This window comes from Pyrus communis, chromosome 15, assembly GCF_963583255.1.
Source record: "Pyrus communis chromosome 15, drPyrComm1.1, whole genome shotgun sequence".
NCBI lineage: Eukaryota > Viridiplantae > Streptophyta > Magnoliopsida > Rosales > Rosaceae > Pyrus > Pyrus communis.
Window position 1 is genome coordinate 20,791,930 of NC_084817.1, and position 22,513 is coordinate 20,814,442.

Below are 22,513 nucleotides of genomic sequence, written 5' to 3' on the forward strand. Positions count from 1 at the left end.
CGTACTCGATCATGTCTCGCCTGAAGAACGACTGCTTGTCTTTCACTGTTTCATTGCAAGAGGGTTTTCGTTATGTTAAGGCATGCTTCGTTGGTCAGGTTAGTTTGTTTTTTGCCTTAATGGCTTAGCTATTTACATACGTGAGCGTAATCACATTGGCTAAAGCGGATTTGAGTCGTCCCACCGGCTGGAACGGATGTATGTAAAGGCGTGTTCTTTCTTGTACGATATTAATAATTTTTTTGACGGTTGATTGATGTTGGAGCAGGCTAAGAAGTTGACAGCAAGGAATGAGCAGGAAGCAACAGAAGCAGAGCTTCAGACAGCCAAAATGCAAGTTGAAGCTGCTGATGCCGCTGAGGATACCAAAAAACAGACTCCATAATTCTCCCTAATGTAATGTAATTGCTCTAACAGTTCTACCTTTCTTTCTTTTGTTATAATTGAGCAGAATATATTTTGCAATTTAAAATTTTGAATTGATTTGTATTGTTTGATTTCTGAATTTCCGCTTTCAACTAAATTCTTTTGCCTCCAAATTAGATGCATTGTCCTTCTTAGAATATAAGAAGAAAAATTGTTGCTTCACTTCCTACCAATTAATTTGGGATAGCACAGCATTCACCCATTTTTACTTCCCATGTTAATTTTTGCTAAAAATATTATCAATCTCATAAATATCATCGATTTAGATGATATCATAAGCATCGTACTAAATTCCATCAATCAAATTGTTTTTCAAGGAATAGGAGAAATTGATTTTTTTCTTCAATTTATTCGATTCGATAGCAGAAAATTGAGAAAGATGTGTGAGAAGTCAAAATAGATGTGTGGATAACACTACCTTTACTTTAACTTATTTATAATGTGTAAATAATGTGCATTCACATATGATCCAACAAGTGCATAAAACACACACAACAAATAAGAAATGAGAAATCGCCAGAGAGTATGATAACTTTAAGGTATTTATACATCAAATTTTAATATTATCCTCATTAATTTGTGTTAATTAAAGAAGCGCAGATATAATGTAGGTGGTACTGGAAGAAGAAGATGATGGCCCTTCTAAACGAATATAGTCATACATAAGTCCCAGGGTCGGGCTTAAGGGTAGCCGAGGTAGACGGTCGTCTAGGGCCCCCAAGGCATTAGTTTTTGCTTTTTTCAAATCTATGAAATTAAAGATAAATTGCTATTTTAAAATTTTAAAATTACAAGAATCAAAAGGAGTTAAAATAAGGGAACTTTCATGGAAAGGGTTTGAATCAAGTGTATTTTAATAAAAAACCATGTCAAAATTTTATTTAATGAAAAAAACTTAAATTTTAATGAAAAACCCTTAAATTTTAATAGAAATGACAAAAGAACTTAAATTTTAATGAAAAAGATATAATTCTAATATTTAAAAAAAAAAAATCTGACGCGCTGACCCACACATCCTCACACTATTTATGAAACTTCTACATTGTTTATGAAAACTTACGATACTATTTATGAAACTTATTATACTGTCAATTCAAACGTGCCACACAGAGTCTATCACATACCGACCCGGGTCCCCACCACATCCAGGGCTCGACTCCACCGTAGCACGATATTGTCTGCTTTGGGCCCCGACCACACCCTCACAGTTTTGTTTTTGGGAACTCACACGAGAACTTCCCAGTGGATCACTCATCCTGGGAATGCTCTCGCCCCCAACTCGCTTAACTTCGGAATTTCGATGGAACCCGAAGCCAGTAAGCTCCAAAAGGCCTCATGCTAGGTAAAGATAAGAATATACATATAAAACTTACATGATCTACTCTCCTGAGGGATTTGGATCTTACAGAGTCTTCCAAAACATGGACATGGATGTCATTCTGGGTCGTCATCACCTTCGGTGATTACAAAACCGGTATGCGCTTTTGACAGGGGAAGAAAAGCAAGGAAAGCCTGTCGTAGTAATATTGGTGGGTGCACCTGGAACCGACAAGTCCACCTTCTGCGAACATGTCATGCACTGCTCCTCCACTCTCCCTTGGGTACACGTTTGCAAGTATATCTCAGTACTTAGTATGACACTCCGCATTTCTATTTATTTGGGTTTGTTTATGCTGTTATATTTTTGTAGGATACTATCAAAAACTGGTAAAACCGAAACGAATGCGCATTGTATAGCAAGAACAAGGGGATGAGTTTGTGAAGCTTGGTGGTAGTGCCCAGGTTGATGTTCATGCTATGGTGCTTGATCTTCCCGCCAAGCTTTGTATTTCGTGGTCTGTGAAGGGAACGGGCCATGAAGGAAACTTGCAAGGTGGGAGCGCTGCTGCGGTTGTGAATAGAAAGATGTAGAAGAAAGAACTGTCTAAACTGGGGGGTGGTAGTTGGTTAGAAGCGAAGTTGTCTGATGGAGTTTTTGGGGGGTGGGTGGGGGACGCGCGCACAGCACGATTTTTATTTTTTATGTTTTTTTATCTTTTTGTTCTTATCATTAAATAAAGTTTGTGTATGGTTTTTTTATTAAAATGAAAAATTTTGAAGTCCTTTTCATTAATTCACCTTTAAAATAATTCAACAAATATTAATTTTGAATGAATTTAAAATTTGTAACTTTAGAAAAAAAAAAAAAAAAAAAAACAACACCACATGTTAGTGGGTGGCTTATGTTTAAATTCTTATTTATTTTCAAAAATATTTTAAATAAAAATTGTATAAATAGAAAAAACTTAAGTTTCTTACATAAAAAACATACAAATGCCAATTGTCACACACCTACGCGTGTGACAAGAGGCTAGTGAAATTAATGGCATCAATCTGTCCAAATGCAATTTTTTTTTCTTTTGCTTTTGAAAATAACCTAAAAAAAAAAACAAAAACCAAAATAATCAATTCATAACTTTGTAATCCTTTTTCTTTCAACTTCCTATTCTTTCTATTTCTATTGAATATTTAAGCAACTATCACTTGGTCCAGAAAATTGTAATTTGAGGTAACCATAACTTTGAATTTAAATTTTCTTTTTCAATAATTTATTGTTAAACTAGGTTATTCTAAAATTTGATTCGCTAGTGTGTGTCGATCTTAGAAAGAACACAAGAGAACCATTTGACGTTGTTGAATTATTATATTTGTCAATCAAGTTTTTTGTTTTTTACTCTCTTGATCATCAAGTTTTATTGCTCCACTCTCAATATCTTAACTACAAACACTTAGTGTATTTGCGTCTAAAGACATGTGACATGTAATATTAAGTAATGTTAGTATATTTTTTTTCTTTTGATATTAATTTTTAATGATATTCGATGAAGAAATAGACTTTTTATATAATTAGCGGATTCTTTTTACTACATATCAATATACAAAGAGTCGGATGTCCGAAAACTTTAGGACTTCACTTTGAAAACTCGCCTAGGGCCCCCAAATTCTCAGGGCCGGCCTTCATGGTTAAAAGACTTGGAGTTTTGTCCTTAGAGTACGAAAATAAAGTTCTATGCTTCAATGTTTCATTTTGTTCAGCCTCCTTGATGTTTAATGGTTGAACTAAAGACTTAAATAAAACCTAGCTAAAACAAAATTTTCACTTTCAAGTTGCAATCCGTAGAAAATGTTAAAAGTCATAACATCTTTTCAAAAGTTCCAACCAATCCCACCATACAGTCTTAAGCCATTTAGAATCAATTAGAAAATAATTTACAAACTTTCTTCGGTGTAAAGTGAACCATCAGAGTTAAGGAGACTCGACCAAAACCTTTATCTCTCATCTCTTTTATTTGTATTCACACACTTACATGATCATTTTTTCAAAATTTTCTCTTTTTTATTAATTTATAATAATAATATTATTATTTTCTTCAATAATAGTAGTGGTGGTGCAATGTCAGTTCTCTTAAGCCTTCGATCCAACCCATGTAGCGAGCTTTAGGTCAATGACTCCCAAACCACTAGGGCTTTAGGGTGCTAGGTGTAAAACACCCCTAAGAACTTATTAACTGGAGTTGAAAAGGCTACGAAACCAACTAACCATCTTGCCCCATGCCAAAACTCTATTGTTTGATGCGAGAATCACTGTTGATTAGGCAGGACTGGTCCGCTTACTAGGTAAAGTCTCGGGTGGAACAATTATTACTTTACAACACATACTAACTTTATTTTATATATAACAAAAATTAAAATGCACTTAGACAAAAAGTAAGTGTTTCAATCTCACTCCTCATAATAAACCCTGTTGGTGTGATGTGCAAATTTTCAAAGTATACTTTATGAATTAGTGTTTAAACAACCATAAATAGAAAATACTCTATAATAGGATTAATCTTCACCATGTCCATTTATTCTAACGTTTAAAATAACTATGAATATTAACTTAAAAACAAAAATTTTTAACTGACACAAAAATATTAAATCCTAAAATTTTACTTATTTCACACTTTGAAGCATCATCAAAACCGCATGCATCTCGAGAGTGATCCTTTTCATTTAGTTTATGCGATTGGAAGCCCTCAAGAGGGTTCTTCTTTCTTTAGGTCTAGTTGTTTATAACATTTAAGCATTGGCTTCACCCCTTCGATGATTCACATGTGTCCCATTTTACGGCTCACACGCACGACGCACACGAGAGCACCAGAAACCCTAGCTATTTAATCCAACATTGGATACCCTTCTCACTTGCCCAGAGCCCAGAGCCAAACGGCTATCTTCAGTCCTTTCCCTCACTCTCTAGAAAATCAGAAAAGGCTTTCTTTTCTCCATTTTCTCTCAAGTCCAGCGCCCATTCGTACAAACCTCCCATCTGCAGCTGCTCCTTCATCCTTGATGCAACCAATAACCCAGTAACAGACATGAGCTTCCGTGACTCTATAACCCAGCCATGGTGGAGTGAGCTGACAAGCTAAGATGCCGAAGGTAAAACCCTCCTCAATTTGTGTTATTTTCGTTGCAGCTTTATGTATGTGAGTGAAATGTAGCAAGATCTAACACATGCATGTGTTTTTATCTGTATAAGGTCCCCCCAAACTTTGCAAATCTGAGAAAAACAACAGGAGTGACCACCCTGAGTCGCCAAATCCGAGAGCACAGAGGTCATCCAGCTTCCCCCAAACTTGCAATCTTAGCCGATCTACACCAAGGGTAAGAATCTCTCTCGTTTTCTCCCTGCAGTTAGCCCTGATGTGGTGGTTTCAGTGAAACTAACAAAACTAACACATACATGCATAAATCGTCTTGGTAGGTGTCATTAATCCAGAACAGAGAAGAGGTGCCGACACACACAATTGAAGGTCCATGTTCATAGATCCAAGAAAACGGAAGGTAAAAACTCTTGTCTTGACCTTTTTGAACTCCAATCTGATAGGATGCTGTTTATGTGCGAAATAAACTGGATCTAACATGTGTGTAGTTTCTGGACCAGTAGCCCGGATCTGTGTTTAAACATGGCCGCGTACAACGATTCCAAACCCAAGTGCAACTGGACAACAGGCCGCTCCTCCGTTGAAAATCCCAGATCCATTGATCTGGAAGGTATAAAATGCAACCTTGCTTGTTCTGTGATCGTGGATCTGGTATCAAAATCTGTTCAGTTCTATGGTGTAATGATTGGTGATATCTCGGTGGTCAACCTGCAAGTTTCCAATGTTTTTGAAAATTAAAAACAGAACTAAAATAAACTAGGTAAATAAAAAAAAAAACATATATATATATATATATATTTTTTTTTTGAAAACTTAGGTATGTAAATGCATCTAGAAATTTAAACTAATAATAAAATGGAAAATCAAACGAAAAATATATTAAGTAAGGGGTTTAGAAAAATTGGGTTGCCTCCCAATAAGTGCTTTATTTTAAGTCTATAGCAAGACTTGGCAGAGGCCCTGTGGCTAGATCACTGGTTCCTTCAGAGTTGATGGCTCGCTTACATTGAACTTCTCTATGAATGGTTTAAGTCGATGTTTGGTAACCTTAAATGCGAGGCCTTTACCCTTAGCCTTGATGTCCACGTCATCATTTTGAAAAACTTTAGTAACTACAAAAGGGCCTTTCCATCGAGAATCCAGTTTCCTGGAAACTTGAAATTTGAACTTAACAACCACACTTTTTTACTAGGCTGTATTTTCTCACAACTTGGACTACCTTGCAACTTTTTATTCTTGCCCTTGACATTTGACATTCGGTTGTTTTTGGTCAATCTGGTGGCCCAGATAGTTGTCAAACGAGGATGGTTCTGTATTTTACTTTTGTACATCAAGCAATTGGATTTTGTGCTGTTGCGCCTCAATACTATTGCAATCATGGCTTACATTTAAAGACTTTAGGGATAGATGGTCATTTGATGATCTGGTTTTACACTTGGCACGAGCTAAACCATCTAACACATCAATACGCATGCATTCATGTTTGTCACCTGAATGTGTGGCGACTTCAAACAAACTGAAAACAACTGTTTGATCTTCAACCCTTAATGTTAATGTTCCCGCTTCAACATCAATAAGAGTCTAGGCTGTTGCCATGAATGGGCAGTCCAATATGATGGGTGTTGTCAAATCCTCATCCATGTCCAGCACCATAAAACCAGCTGGTAAATATGAATTGCCAACCTTAACAATAACATATTCAATGACTCCTCTAGGATAGGTAATTGAACGGTCATCCAATTGAATAACGGTGGAGGTTGGCTTCAGTTTGCCTTCACCTAAATGTTTAAAAACAGAATAAGGCATTAAGTTTACACCTAAATGAATTAAAGCACAACTAAAATCACAATTTCCAATGGTGCAAGAGATAGTAAAACTTCTTGGATCTTTCTTCTTTGGAGGCAATTTGTGCAGTAAAATTGCATTGCATTGTTCTGTGTTCTGTTAGCACAATGTTTTCTGTTTCTACTAGCTTTTTCTTCTTGGTGCAAACATCTTTCAAAAACTTAGCATAGGAAGGAATCTTTTTAATGGCTTCCAACAATGGTAAATGAATTTGAACTTTAGCGAAGGTCTGTATGAAGTCTTTTAACTGCTGATTCTTAGCCTTCAATGTTAAATGTTTAGGATATGGTAATGGAGGGTCATAAACATGCTCAGAAACCTGTTTTGGTACAGTTTCTGCATTGGTCAGATTCTATTTTGCTATAGATGAAGTTGAAAGTCCTATATTGAAAATACAATTCACATTAGCAAAATTCTTCCAAAATATACTAAGAATAGGGTTAAATATATAGTATAAAATCTACTCATCAATGGTGTTGAAGACTACTCGCACCAAATTGCAGAAATTAATCAACATCCTTTTTTATGTGGTAGTTGGTTGGAATTGACATGTGGGTTAAAATGTCAAACATCACCCTTGGTAGCTTGGGTAATAAGCAGTTCAAATTGTTTCAAGCGCTTTTGCGTTTGTATTTCTACAATTTTCATTTTTCATTTTTTTTAATTAAATTGTATTCTTTAAAAAATTTAAAATTAAAAAAAAAGAAAGAAAAGAGCCATTTTAGGCTTCACCAAAAGTGTGCTCTAATTTTAGGCATTTAGGACCAGAGCATTTGATGCGACTAAGATTTTGGTGTTGAAGCAGGTTCTTTCCTTCGTTGTGGATATTTCTTCCTTTCTTATTTATAATAACTGTTTGGCTACCAACTCAAAGAGTAATCTCCCAAAAGAAAAAGTAAAATGTATAAGTTATGTCTAAATGAAATTTGTCAACGCTTCAAATGACAGTTCCTTGAGTATGATACTACCAAGGTCGGTCTCGACCACATGCCCCAGTTCTTCTCAATTGTAATTGTCAATGGGTGTAACTTCCAGACATCTGAAATTTTTAGGTCGTCAAAAGGTCAACATGAAGCTACCAAGGTCATCGTCGAACATCTCTCATTCCAACCTGTAACTGATAACCAACCCATAATTGAGCGTTTACCTAAGGAAGAGGAAGGGTCGGTTATGGATTGGGATGAGAGGTGGTCGACGACGACCTTGGCAACCTCATGCTAAGCTTCTTTTGATTACCTAAACATGTTGACCGTCTGGAAGTTGCGCTCATTGACAGTTACAGTGGAGAAGAACTGGGGCATGTGGTCGGGATCGACCTTGGTAGTATCATAGTCATGCAATTGCCATCTGTGGCGTTGGCAAATTTTGTTTAGCCGTGATCTATACATTTTACTTTTGTTTTTGGGAGATTACTCTTTGAGTTGGTAGCCAAACAATTATTATAAATAAGAAAGGGAGAAGTATCCACAACGAAGGAGTTTCCCTCCTTCACACCAAAATCAGCTCTCCTAATTGTAGTCACACTGAATGCTGTAGTCCTAAATGCTTAAAATTAGAGCACACTTCTGGTGAAGTTTAAAATGACTTTTTTATTTTTATTTTAAAGAATACAATTTAATTAAAATGCAAACGCGCTTGAAACAATTTGAACTGCTTGTTATCCGAGCTGACAAGGGTGATCATCATCTTTTTTAATGTGGTAGCTAGTTGGAATTGAGATGTGGGTTAAAATGTCAAACATCACCCTTGGCAGCTCGGGTAATAAGCAGTTCAAATTGTTTCAAGTGTGTTTGTATTTTTGCATTTTTCATTTTTTTTAATTAAATGAATTCTTTAAAAAAGAAAAGAGAAAAAAGCTATTTTAGGTTTCAACAAAAGTGTGCTCTAATTTTAGGCATTTAGTGTGACTAAGATTTTGGTGTTGAAGGAGGTTCCTTCCTTCGTTGTGGATATTTCTTACTTTCTTATTTGTAATAACTGTTTTAACTACCAACTCAAAGCGTAATCTTTCCTAAAAACGAAAGTAAAACGTACAAGTCACGGCTAAACGAAATTTGCCAACGCCGTAAATGGTAGTTGCCCGACTACGATACTACCAAGGTTCGGCTCGACCATATGCCATAGTTCTTCTCCATTGTAACTGTCAATGGGCGCAACTTCCAGACATCCGAAATGTTTAGATCATCAAAAGAAGCTTAGCATGAAACTACCAAGGTTGTCATCGACCATTTCTCATCCCAACCAGTAATCGATAACCAACCCATAATCGAGCGTTTACCAAAGGAAGAGGAAGGGTCGGTTATGGGTTGGGATGAGAGGTGGTCGACGACGATCTTGGCAGCCTCATGCTGAGCTTCTTTTGACGACCTAAACATTTCGATTGTCTGGAAGTTGTGCCCATTGACAGTTACAGTGGAGAAGAACTGGGGCATGTGGTCAGGACCGACCTTGGTAGTATCATAGTCAAGCAACTGCCATTTGCGGCGTTGGCAAATTTCGTTTAGCCGTGACTTGCACATTTTGCTTTTGGGAGATTACTCTTTGACTTGGTAGCCAAACAATTATTATAAATAAAAAAGGGAGAAGTATTCACAACGAAGGAAGGAACCTCCTTCAACACCAAAATCATGGCTCTCCTAATTGTAGTCACACCATGCTCTGGTCCTAAATGCCTAAAATTAGAGCACACTTTTGGTGAAGACTAAAATGTCTCTTTTCTCATTTTTTTTTTTAAAGAATATAGTTTAATGAAAACTATAAAAATACAAAAGAAAATGCGCTTGAAACAAAGTCGCCGGTAGCCTATGTGACCTCTTGAAAGGATCCGGTAAGAGCTAGAATAAAAATCGAAACTTCAACAATAGCGTTAACTTGTGCCGACTTTTGGGAGTACCAGCCATGAAGGGATCAGATGCAGGTATTTCCACGTTTGAAAATCAAGCTTCATTTTATATGTTTGGCTACGTGATAGAAAGTTATCAACCAAGGACCGAAACCAAGTGTCCCTATTATTTTCAACATATTTTGATTTATATATTTTGTTCTTGGAAATTGCTTTCGCCGGCTCTGATATGATGTCGCGTTGTTTCAGGTACAACGCTAAGGAACAGGTTTTTAGGTGGATTCTTAAGATTTTAATTATGACAACAGTTTTATTTTAATTTCATTTTTGGTTTGTAATTTTAATTTTGTTGAATTTTGCATGATTTTTGTGTTATGCTATTTCTCGGCCCATCACTTATATTTGAGATCATTAATTTTGCTTATAACCATGATTCAGTATCAATATTTGCCCATTTGTTTAGCCATATTATAGGATTATAGTCATAGTTAATACTTATCAAAGTTGGTAATTGGCGAGGAAAATTGCACTAGTTGTACTTGTATTTCTAATAATTGTCCATGTTTCACAAACGGTGATTAGGTTATTGAATCGATAATTTGTCATTAATAATTGGTTGATAACCAATGACTAGTTTGTTTGATAATACACACTTATTTTCACAATTTGAATGAATGATTATGATTAAATAATTGAACCAAAAATTTGCCCATTTGTTTAGCCATATTATAGGATTATAGTCATAGTTAATACTTATGAAAGTTGGTAATTGGCGAGGAAAATTGCACTAGTTGTACTTGTATTTCTAATAATTGTCCATGTTTCACAAACGGTGATTAGGTTATTGAATCGATAATTTGTCATTAATAACTGGTTGATAACGAATGACTAGTTTGTTTGGTAATACATGCTTATATGGCTAAACAAATGGGCAAATATTGATACTGAATCATGGTTATAAGCAAAATTAATGATCTCAAATATAAGTGATGGGTCGAGAAATAGCATAACACAAAAATCATGCAAAGTTCAACAAAATTAAAATTACAAACCAAAAATGAAATTAAAATAAAACTGTTGTCATAATTAAAATCTTAAGAATCCACCTAAAAACCTGTTCCTTAGTGTTGTACCTGAAACAACGCGACATCATATCAGAGCCGGCGAAAGCAATTTCCAAGAACAAAATATACAAATCAAAATATGTTGAAGATTTTAAAGAATACATCCAAATCCATCGATAATAGCTTGCTTGGGTCTTTCTTAATTTGATCTGATTGCAGATTGCCTATATGATCTGATTAGTATATACTTATATGGATGACTCATTTGGTATGTTGCATTTGCCCCGTAAATCTTGATGAGGAGCCCAGCCTTGGTAATCCATAAGAGCACTTCCACCGGAACACCATTAGGCCGGCACCCAGTCAAAAAAAGGGGTCGGGACTCAGTCAATCCGCTCCAGCCCGTTCAATTGCTTGGCACCCAGCCCAAGCTGGTCTCCAGGCCAGCCTAGAATTGACAGAGCCAGGGACCGGCCTATTAGCGTGCGTTTTGTGGGAATGGTGTCGAGGAAACGCAAGACGGCTGAGCAAGAAGAAAAGCAGTTGGTGGTGCCGGCGAAATCAAGCTGGTGACTCGTGGCGCCAGCGAGGAAGAAGGTCAAGGGAGCTCAGAAGAAAAAAGAGCAGGCGAAGAAGGAAGAGGTGGAGGCGGAAGAAGCGGAAGGGGAAGCTGTGAAGGAAGAGGAGGACAACTCCGGCGAGAGCAAGGCGGAGGTCGAGACTGAGACTGGTTGGCCCAGCTTTAGCACCGACCCAAGTGGAGAACAAGAACAAGAAGAAGAAAGAGAAGGAGAAAGTGGAGGTCGAGGCGGAGAACAAGAAGGAGAAAGGGAAAGCGAAAGTGGAGGACGACGGAGAAGGTACGGAGGCTGACGATGACAAGTCGGATAAGAGGACCATTGTAATAAAAAATAATAAAATTGACCAGTCTATTTTTTTTAGGAGTGGAGATGCTTTGGCTATTACTGTTCATTGAAGTCTATTACTGTTCATTGAAGTGGATAAATGGGCTGGGTGCTGGCGCAAAGTCTTAGGGGTGGAGTTGCTCTAAGGTATTGGTTACGCTGATTGGTGTGTTGCTAAGCTGTTCTGGTTAAACTAGTTATGTTGATGTTGAGCTAGGTACCTCGTTGTTCACTCTGCGTAATGAAATCAGACTCAGAGAAGGCTTACATGACAAGTTCAAGTTAGAATAGTAATGCCCCTTGTGGGATTCTAATAGAAATGTTGTTACTTTTTCAAGTTTCCAATCAATTGTATTATAACAATTGGTATATCTGGATGTGTTTCCTACACACCGAAAAATCATTAGAGTCAAACTGGGAATCAAGATCCACTATAATTAGGATCTACTTTTGGGTTTGGTACTTAACCATAAACCTGTGTGTGAATGCTACATTTCCAAGCCTACAAGATTCGCTTCGGGTTATTATTTTTATCATTTTTTTGTAACCTATGATCCTCGTTGCTTCAACTTATTAGTTGTGACTTGTATGGCAGGGCAAGCCTGTGAAGTTAGTGCTTATTAAAACATATGTTTTTTATGTGTACTGCTTATTAAAACATATGTTTTTTATGTGTTTAAATTTATCAAGATAGTATCTGAACCTAAAATCCCTTACTTATAACGAAGAAAAAATTTCACTAATAAGTAGCATTAAAATGAAAAGTAAAAATGTTAAAAAATAATAAATTATTATTATTATTTATTACTCCAAAAATATTACGATAAAGATATAATAACTTAGTGAAATTATAAAGCCAACAAAATTAGTTACCAACAAGAAAACAGTTATTAGCGTTGGACAGAACAGAACAGAAAAAATGATAAATGAACTCCAAAAAACTAGCTTTGCACCGGTACGCAGCGGCTCTTCAGTAATTACTCCTCGCCCCGAAACTGTGACGGTGAAAGCTGAGTGTGATCGCGCATACGCGGATAGAGTTGGAATAGTTGCTGCTTTTGATGGTCATAATGGTAGTGAAGCTAATGATATGGCTTCCAAGCTGTTACGTATTTCGCTTTGCATATGCATTTTCTTGTCGGTGCTTCGTATTCTGCTATGTTGGAGAATGCAGCCTCAAGAACAGCAAGATTGCATAATTCGGATGGCTTTCAAGATCCTCAAGAATCCGATATTACTAGGTGGTTTTTGTTTGTTTGAATAAATTCTTTAGTTTTATTTGCTTTCTTGATAATATTGTCATAATTTTGGTATTAATTTTAATTTACGTTCACTGATCATTTCTCAGGATTGAGCATTCATTGCAACCCCACTTTGATGCATTTTTCCAGTCGGACATTTTGACAGAAGCGTTGTTGAGGGCAATTCATGATATTGATGCAAAATTTTCCAAAGTATATCAACTTTTCTCTGCTTAGTTAAAAATGTTCTTTTGCTTAATGTGTTATATCCAATTACTCTTATGTTGATCTTGCTCTTATATCCTTATACTTGCCAAGGAAGCATCTGCAAAAAATATTAGTTCGGGTTCTACAGCCACGATTGTACTACTAGCTGATGGTCAAATTTTAGTTGCCAATATTGGAGACTCGAAGCCTTTTTTGTGCTCGGAAAAATCTATGTATCCTGCTGAGTCTGAAGGTCAGAGGGGTTCTATCTCGTATCTTGTAATGGAATGTTTATTGTTTTAAAGCACATGCATTTTGGGTATAATGCTGTATAATGGGAACACATATTTCTTATTTGTGTGTGCTTGAAAATGCATAGGATTTTCTGTTTAGTTTTAATTTCAAAAGATAAAATGATGGTCGAGGATATATTTATTCTCTTGTTCTCGTAGTGCAGCCACTCGTCCGAGGCTATACACTCAGTAGAGGCATAAATGTAATAATGGTCCTGATTCATGTCCAAGAAACTATGGAATGTTCGAATTGGCCAACCCTGAGGTAATGACTTTTTCTGTCAAGGAATTGACAAGAGACCATCATCCAGGCAGAGATGATGAAAAGTTTCGGGTGGAAACTGCCGGTGGCTATGATCTTTCAGGGGGTGGTGTGCCTCGTGTAAATCATATTTCACAAGCAATTGGTCGAGTCTCAATTAAAAGGTGAGGTTCAGTAACAAAAAGAAACTATGTAAACGGTAAACCCCATTTGATCCTATTGTACTTTGGCAAGAGCTTCTGATTTAGGATATGTTATTGATTCATTCTAATTTGGTTAGTACTCATCAACCTAATTTATGCTTTTACTCAAATTCTGCTTTTGCTCTTGATTGTCATCAGGTTTGGCGTTCTCTCTGCACCAGAGTTGACAGATTGGCAACCCCTGACTGTAAATGATACCTACCTTGTAGCTGCATCTGCTGGAGTTTCCAGGAAACTGAGCGTGCAGGATGTTTGTGACTTAATGTAGGCAGCACAGAGATATAGTCATGGGAGATCAGAGTTGTCTTCGCCCTGTTCATATCCATTAGCTGACTGCATAGTAAATACTGCACTGAAAAAGGGGAGTGTGGATAGTGTAGCAGCTGTAGTCGTCACATTGGTATCTCCTGGTTTTGCAGAAAGTTTGTTAAAGGAAAGATCAGTTGAAGAGAGTCCTTTAAAATTTGTTGAATGTTCAGGTGAGTTTCCTATGCTTTTAAACCTTCTTCAGTACCTTAATTTCATGGGGGAGGATTTGCAATCTTACCTTGTAAGAATGCAAGATTAAAGTGATAAGTAATATCAATTAAAGTGGTTGACTGGTCACGAGACTTGCAACCTTAGTACATTGATGAACAAAAGGTAGCATCTCATAGAAAGATATCATAGAAGGGAACAAATGACAAGTAGAATTTCTTTTGATACCATATTTAAGAACATCATCACATGAATTTTTTCCTAATGTTTTCACTGGTTAATACAGTATTTTGATAATTCTTTAATTTGCATTGATCAGGCAATGTCTCTGCATATGACCTAAAGCAAATGGAGCATGCTCATTTCGCTAATTCCAAATTTGAGAGGTTACTGGTAAGCCTTAAATCAAATTACTTTGTCATTTTACATTTTCTTTTTTCCTCCTAATGTAGACTTCCATTCTGTTTGTAGCCGTTGAGAAAATTGGATGGCTAACTGTGAACAGAATGAATACTGCTTACTTTTACCATTTTGGCTGTTCAGCAGCTTGATGAACGTGCGGATTACATGTTGCAAGCAACAGACAAGCACAAAAGTCATCTGTATGACATGCCTCAGGTTCAATCGGATACCGCTGACCAACTGTATGGTAAGTGGATGCAGGTGCCAAATCCAGGACTTCATTGCATGTTAGTTTTGGAAATATACTTAGCATTAATAACGTGTGATATTGTTGTTGCTTTTAATTAGTTCAATGGCAAGCATGTGAAGTCGCTCTACAAACCGTCTTTGAAATTTTCTCTTCTTACTATGCAATTAATTATATCGTCTAGAGTCACTCAACACACAAAAAAGCACTTAACACATAAGTGCACACACACATGCACATTCCTGATGTACAGTAGAAGCTAGACGAACAAGGTTTACCAGAATTGTATTGCATTGGTATATTTTACACACAGAAACTTTTACTGTTTCCTTTTGTTCTGATTTTAGGCGGACCTCTTATGCTGTTCCATTTATGTGATGTTTCTTCTCTCTTGCTCTCTTAAAATCATGTAGTTTTCTGCATGCATGTATGGATCATTGAGCGTGAGACTATTTAGTTTGTATGTGGAAAGATTAAAAGCACGACAGAAGTTATTTACCTTCTGATGTTTGTGGTTATTGCAGCTGCTCATTTAAGATTGCATGTGGAGGACAGGTGTAATGGTGTTATCTCACATCGAAGGCGCAATAAAAACTTTGAATTAGCTCCTGCGGATGAGTTGGTGCATTTATCTGTTAAGGAATTGACGAGATCATCATCCAGACAGAGACGATGAAAAACTTAGGGTGGAAAGTGCTGGTGGAAATGTTCTTGAATGAGCTGGTGTGCCTCGAGTAAATGGTCAGCTGGCTGTTACCCGATCTATTGGTGACATCTCCTTTAAAAGGTAAGAAGTTAAAGAATAATAGGATTATTTTTAAAGTTTGCATTCCTTCTTTTCTTGCTATTGATTGAACAACGAAATTAAAAGATGTGCTGGTTTAAATGTCCCGTCTTTTGTGACATGTAACTAATTTAAGTTGTTCTTGACTGTCATCAGTTTTGGTGTTGTATCAGAACCGGAGTTGACAGATTGGCAACCCCTGACTATAAATGATACATATCTTGTGGCTACATCTGACGGAGTTTTTGAGAAGCTGAACTTGCAGGCTGTTTGCGATCTGTTGTGGGAAGCACGAAGTCATCATCCTACGAAATTGGAGCTCTCTTCGGCAGGTTCATACTCATTAGCTGACCGCATTGTAAGTACTGCATTTGAAAAGGGCAGTATGGATAATATGGCAGGTGTTGTAGTTCCATTGGCATCTTCTGGTTTTTCTCAACCGGAGCCATTGCTACGTGTTTTCTCATTTGCAGCTAACAACTCCTCTTTAGTTCATACAGGGTAGATCTGTTATATGTTTTGCATTCTTTCGCAACTCGCTTGTTTTTCTCTCATACAATCAAATGTACATACATTAGAAATGACTTATACGAAAGATTTTTCTGATTGATTCAACTGTTCAAATTCTGCTAGCACGAAATCATCTGGAGCTTTACTACAAACTCTGATTAACTATTTGTGTTTTGGCAAAACGGCGAACATGCTTAGTACATACATGTTTCAAGCAAGGATGAAGCATGGAGATCATTTATGTGTAAGTACAGTCATGAAATCGACGACTGATTTACCTCTACGCAGATTTCAGTCGTGGACGGAATTTTATTGAGTCAGCTAGCCTTTGTATCCTGTGATCTTCTTGTTGCTTCAACTTATTAGTTGTCACTTGTATGGCAAGGCAAGCCTGTGAAGTTGATGTTTGTTCAAACATGTGTTTCCTATGTGTGTTTAAATTTATCACGTCTTATTAATTTTGTATGCTTATGAATATTATACTAAAATTGAGTTGCACATCCGTTGCTGCACACCTCAATTTTTTGTAACCTTCGAATTGAATAGATTTAAAATAAACAAGAGACGGAAACAAGAAAATGTGTTCCCCATGAAATTGAGTAAATGTTGCTCTTGGTTTTATTTTTCGGAATGATATCGTGGCCTAGGTTCGTGCCCAAGTCCTTTGTATTTTTAAGTCAAAGTCAAATTTTATCATATTAGTAATTTGGTTTGCGAAATTGCACATATATAATCTCGCACTTGAACAAAAAGGATTTACAATCAACAACATACACCTAGACTTTGCTACATGTGGTAATGTGACATTTTGTTATGTGGGCAACTTGTGTAGAACAAATTTATCGATGCGTGATATACTGTAATGTCACATAGAGAAACACATGTTATTGAATTGTTAGAGCTTTACTATAAACTTTGATTGGCTTTGTTTTGACAAGATTATTTAGCTTCGATAACATGCTTGGTACATACATGTTTCAAGCAAGGATGAAGAATGAAGATCATTTGTGTATGATTGACCAACATAACGGTATGCACAGTCGTGAAATCTGCGTAGAGCAAAATTCACGATTGACTTAGCTCTACGCAAATTTTAGTCGTGGACAGAACTTTATTGATTGAGCTAGCCTTTGTAACCTGTAATCTTCTTGTTGCTTCTACTTATTAGTTGTAACTTGTATGGCAAGGCAAGCCTGTGAAGTTGCTGCTTGTTAAAACATGTGTTTTTTGTGTGTGTTTAAATTTATCACCTCTTATTACTTTTGTATGCTTATGAATATTATACCAAAAATTCAGTTGCACGTCCGTTGCTGCACCCTTTAATTTTTTTTTTTTTTTGACATTCGAATTGAATAAATTAAAAATAAACAAGAGACAGAAAAAAGAAAATTTGTTCTTTAAGAATTTGAGTAAATGTTTCTCTTATATAGATATAGATGCATAACTCTAGCTTCGCCTTTTTTTTACCAACATAATGAAAATTTATTTTGATATGAATCTCCAATTAAGTTAGCTCTTCCAAACTTAACTGCTTTCTTCGTCATACTTTACTTAGGATGCTGTAGTGGAGGTTTTATTATTCGGAATGATTTTGTGGCCTAGCTTCGTGCCCGAGTCCATTTTTTTAACTCTAAGTTCAAATTTTATCAAATTAGTAATTTCGTTTGGAAATTGCACATATATAAGATACCAATTGAACAAAAAAGATTCAGAGTCAATCACTTACACCTAGACATTGCTACATGTGGTAATGTGACACTAATAGTAAATATATTGTTACGAGGATAACTTATGTAAAATAAATTTATCGGTACTTAGTATACTAAATGAATAATATAATGTTATACGAAGAATCACATGTTATTGAATTATTAAATTAAAATGTTTGATATCAATGTACTTATTCATGTAAGTTTTTTTTAATTTTTGTGTTATAATTTAGGGTAAATCTCAGTTTACTACTCTTATGTTTCGTGGTTTTCAACATTTAGTATATCAAGTTTTTTTCGTCCCAGAGTCATACCTAAATTATAAATTTTGGGATAGTCTCATACATCCGTTAATCAAATTATTAAGTCTCCCGTTAACTGATGATGTGACGTCTGTATGAACAATGACTGGGAACCACGTATCAATAGGGGACCACTTGAATATTAAAAAACTTAAAAAATAAAATAAAATCCCACCCCCCCCCCCCGCGTCTCCTACCTCCTCCGTCCCCCTCCCTCCCTCCCTTCCTCTCCAACCCGCATGTCCCTCCCTTCCATCTCTCCTCTGCAACCCGCAACTCCTCCACCATTCCTCTCCAAACCCCTACCCTCTTCTTCCTCCTCCTTCTCCTGCACCCCAACCCTCGTCTTTGGCGGTCCACAGCCAACCCGTCCCCAAGCCCCCCTGGAGACAATGCCATTTTCCGTTTTCGCCGATGTGGATCCGGCCTCTGCTTTCGTCGTCACTCCGCCGAGGAAGCTGCAGTCCGATGAGCTCGCCACGGTTCAGCTCTTTCAGGAGAACACTCCCTCTGTTGTTTACATCACCAATCTTGCAGCCAGGTACTATTGAAGTTTGAACCTTTTGGATTTTGCTGAAAATTGGGCCACTTTTGGAATGGGGAGAGAGAAAGAGTCGCGGAAGCGAGGGGAGGAGTCGTGGGAGTCCGGGTAGGAGTGGTGAGAGAGGAAGAGTGTTGGGGGTGGTAATTACAACAAATTATGATAAAACCCACATCAACGTTTCCACAAATTAAAAAAACCCAAGTCCTAAAATCCGGAAAGAAAAGCAAAAGTTTGAAATTTTGAATGGGGGCAAGCCAAAATTTTACATAGCAAAACAACATTTTGTGAAAAAAGCCAAAAGCAAAAAATGATGATGAAATGAATCCAAGGGAAAAGAAAGATGAAATTTTGGGAAGTACTTGAAGGACGTTTTGGCTCAAGAAGGAGTAATGGGGGCCTCTCATTTCTATGACGCCATAGCCTCGAGGTATTTCGGGACGATCTTCGTTCTTCTCGAAGTACTTTCATTTGTATGCCGCCATCGTCTTCCTCCTCAGGAATCGAGCTCACAGGACGAATCAGAGACTGAGAGAAAGGGGTGGGAGCGTGGGATTCGGGGAAGGCGAAGGTGTATTTGTTTTTTTTTTGAATAATTTATTTTTGAATTTTGAATTTTCACGTGGATTCTTTAACGGCATATGACGTTCAATCATTGTCACATAACGTCATATCATCAGTTAATGGGAGACTTAATAGTTTGATTAACAGATATATGAGACTGTCTCAAAATTTTACATTTTAAGTATGATTCTGAGACGAAAAAAACTTGATGTACTAAAGGTTGAAAACCACGAAATATAAGAATATAAATTGAGATTTACCTTATAATTTTAAGTAAACAATAAAGACATCAAAAATTACATATCACTCTTATCGTCTACTGATATGACCAAAATTTGATGTTAGATACGAGACCACGCCGGATCTCGATACGATGTAACACATAAGACATAGGATCCATTTTTCGTTGACGTGAAAGCCACGTTTTAGTGGACAAAAAAATAGTTTGATTAAAAAAAAAAGTTAAAATAGAAAGAGAAGTTAAAAATAAAGAAAAGCCTAATGGATGACTAAAAAAGCAACATCGATTCTCACTCGACCGATCACACAGTACTGGTTTTCTAGACTCTACCATATAATAAAGAAGGAAGCTAAGAGTGTAAGAGCAGTTTCGTTGTTAAGGTCCTTTCGGGCTATTCATTATTTAATTCATCTAATGAATAGTAATTATTTTTAATAAACAGTAATTACTTTTTGCGTTTCTATTTTTATATTGAATAACCCCGACAATAGATAATAAAATATCAGTATTTTTTTTAAAATAATGCAAAATAATTTTATTTGTAATTTCAGATAAGATTTTTAATGTTGTAGTACTTTCTATTAATTTTTTTTCTTTTCTTTTCACATGGCGCAACACAACATTCCAAAACTTTCATTTTTTTCTTCACATGGTGCCGATGCACCTTTCAAAACCTCTTTTTTTACTATTTTTTCTTCTTTTCACATGATGCCGATGCACCATTTCAAAACCTTTTTTTTTACTATTTTTTCTTCTTCTTTTCACATGATGCCAACGCACCATTCCAAAAGTTGTGTGTTCTTTTTTTCTTTCTTTTTCAGTTGCTCTGCTCTCTCTCACTTTGAGCTCCGACGGCAGGGCCTCAAATTCACAGTTTTTCCTTAGTTAAAATCTCTCTTTTTAATCGATTTCGTTGTAGTACTTTCTATTAATTTTTTGTTCTTTTCTTTTCACATGGTGCAGCACACCATTTCAAAACTTTCGTTTTTTTCTTCACATGGTGCCGATGCACCATTTCAAAACCTTTTTTTTAAATTATTTTTTCTTCTTCTTTTCACATAATGCCAACGCACCATTCCAAAAGTTGTGTGTTCTTTTTTTCTTTCTTTTTCAGTTGCTCTGCTCTCTCTCACTTTGAGTTTCGGCGGCAGGGCCTCAAATTCACAGTTTTTCCTTAGTTAAAATCTCTCTCTCTCTCTCTCTCGTTCTCTCTCTCCCCCCCCCCCCCCCCCAAAAACAAATCCCAAATTGTGCGATATGGGCGCGCGAGTGTAAGGAGGGGGATCACTAGTGCGTGGAGGCGAAGACGGTGTGGGGTGCGGCGACAACTGCAGTGGAGGAGGGACTAGATCTCTTTCATTTATCTGTGGGTGTATCATCAGTCTCGGCGTCGAACTCCGGCGAGAGTGGTTGAGTTCCAAGCCAGAGTTTTACATTTTTTAAATTTTTTTATTAATATTATATATTTTTATTAATTTTATATTATGACTGACGTCATCTTAACGACAGCCCACGTCACAAGGCCGTCGGGCTCTCAGGCAGGCAATCCCTACCGGACCTGTCCCTTGAGCTGGCATACGCTGGACCTTATCCGCCGGCCTATTTGACTCTATTCCATCCCTAGTCCACCGGGTAATACACCACGGTGGAACTGCTCTAAGACGTGGATGTGTTGTTTAGCTGCCACGACTCTCGTGACTCTGTGACACACTCTACAAAACAAAACGTCTACTCAACTTCTCTCTCTCTTCACTCTCTCTCTCTCTGGATTTTGGATGAGTGCTAATCCTCCCGACTGCTCAAGGCAAAGAAATTTTTCGTTAAGTTAAGGCATGCTTCGTTGGTCAGGTTAGTTTATTTCTTGCTTTAATGGCTTAGCTATTTACAGACGTGAGCGTAACCACATTGGTTAAATCGGATTTGAGCCGTCACACCGGCTGGAACGGATGTACGCAAAGGCGTGTTCTTTCTTGTGCGATATTAATTTTTATGACGGTTGATTGATGTTGGAGCAGGCTAAGAAGTTGATGATGAAATTGAGGTTCCACCATAAAACCAATTGGCAATATGGGGAGTAGCCCAAGACCATATAAGCACATAGCAAACCTTGTCCCTCACCAATGTGGGACAACTCTCAACACGCCCCCGCACGTGTGGCGGATTTTCAAGCCTACACGTGGACAACAACTGGGTGACGTGGAGCGCGTGTGGCCGTTTGGCTTCACACGAGGACAACCCGCTCTGATACCATGATGAAATTGAGGTTCCACCATAAAACCAATTGGCAATATGGGGAGTAGCCCAAGACCATATAAGCACATAGCAAACCTTGTCCCTCACCAATGTGGGACAACTCTCAACAGTTGACAGCAAGGAATGAGCAGGAAGCAACAGAAGCCGAGCTTCAGACAGCCAAAATGCAAGTTGAAGTGATACCGCTGAGGATACCAAAAACAGACTCCACATGTAATGTAATTGCTCTAACAGTTCCACCTTTTTTTCTTTTGTTATAATTAAGCAGAAGTTTATGCAATTTAAAATTTTGAATTGATTTATATTGTTTGATTTCTGAATTTCTCTTTCCAACTAGATTCTTTTGCCTCCAAATTAGATGCATTTTCCTTCTTAGAATATAAGAAGAAAAATTGTTGCTTCACATCCTGCCAATTAATTTGGGATAGTACAGTATTCACCCATTTTTACTTAATTTTTGCCAAAAATATTTGAATATCAATCTCATAAATATCATCGATTTAGATGATATCATAAGCATCATATTAAATTTCATCAATCGAATTGCTTTTTCAAGGAATACAAGAAATTGATTTTTTTTCAGTTTATTCGATCCGATAGCAGAAAATCGAGAGAGATCTGTGAGAAGTCAAAATAAGGGTGTGGATAGCACTACCTTTACTTTAACTTATTTATAATGTGTAAATAATGTGCATTCACATATGATCCAACAAGTGCATAAAAACACAC

General features: G+C 36.9%; 1 protein-coding gene, 1 long non-coding RNA gene and 1 pseudogene across 3 annotated transcripts; all 3 read left to right on the forward strand.

The window, feature by feature from the left end:
- The first annotated feature begins 11 nt into the window (after positions 1–11).
- LOC137717171 (uncharacterized) lies at positions 12–483 on the forward strand. Its single transcript, XM_068456474.1, has 2 exons — positions 12–98; positions 269–483. Exons 1-2 carry the CDS (start codon positions 12–14, stop codon positions 383–385), a joined length of 204 nt encoding a protein of 67 aa, XP_068312575.1. The 3' UTR covers positions 386–483.
- Positions 484–4,658: 4,175 nt separating this feature from the next.
- LOC137718510 (uncharacterized) lies at positions 4,659–10,036 on the forward strand. Of its 2 annotated transcripts, none has more exons than XR_011065892.1 (5): positions 4,659–4,887; positions 4,988–5,112; positions 5,213–5,292; positions 5,381–5,502; positions 9,829–10,036. It is a non-coding gene; the product is annotated as an uncharacterized lncRNA (long non-coding RNA). The 2 variants fall into 2 exon arrangements; XR_011065894.1 differs by lacking the exon at positions 9,829–10,036 and adding an exon at positions 7,220–8,222.
- A 2,431-nt stretch (positions 10,037–12,467) lies between these two features.
- LOC137717172 (probable protein phosphatase 2C 51) lies at positions 12,468–16,665 on the forward strand (annotated as a pseudogene).
- The last annotated feature ends 5,848 nt before the right edge of the window (positions 16,666–22,513 follow it).

Coding starts and splice junctions, on each gene's coding strand:
- LOC137717171 (XM_068456474.1), top strand. CDS start 12: ATGTCTCGCCTGAAGAACGACTGCTTGTCTTTCACTGTTTCATTGCAA. Junction 99..268: donor AGGCATGCTTCGTTGGTCAG/GTTAGTTTGTTT, acceptor ATGTTGGAGCAG/GCTAAGAAGTTGACAGCAAG.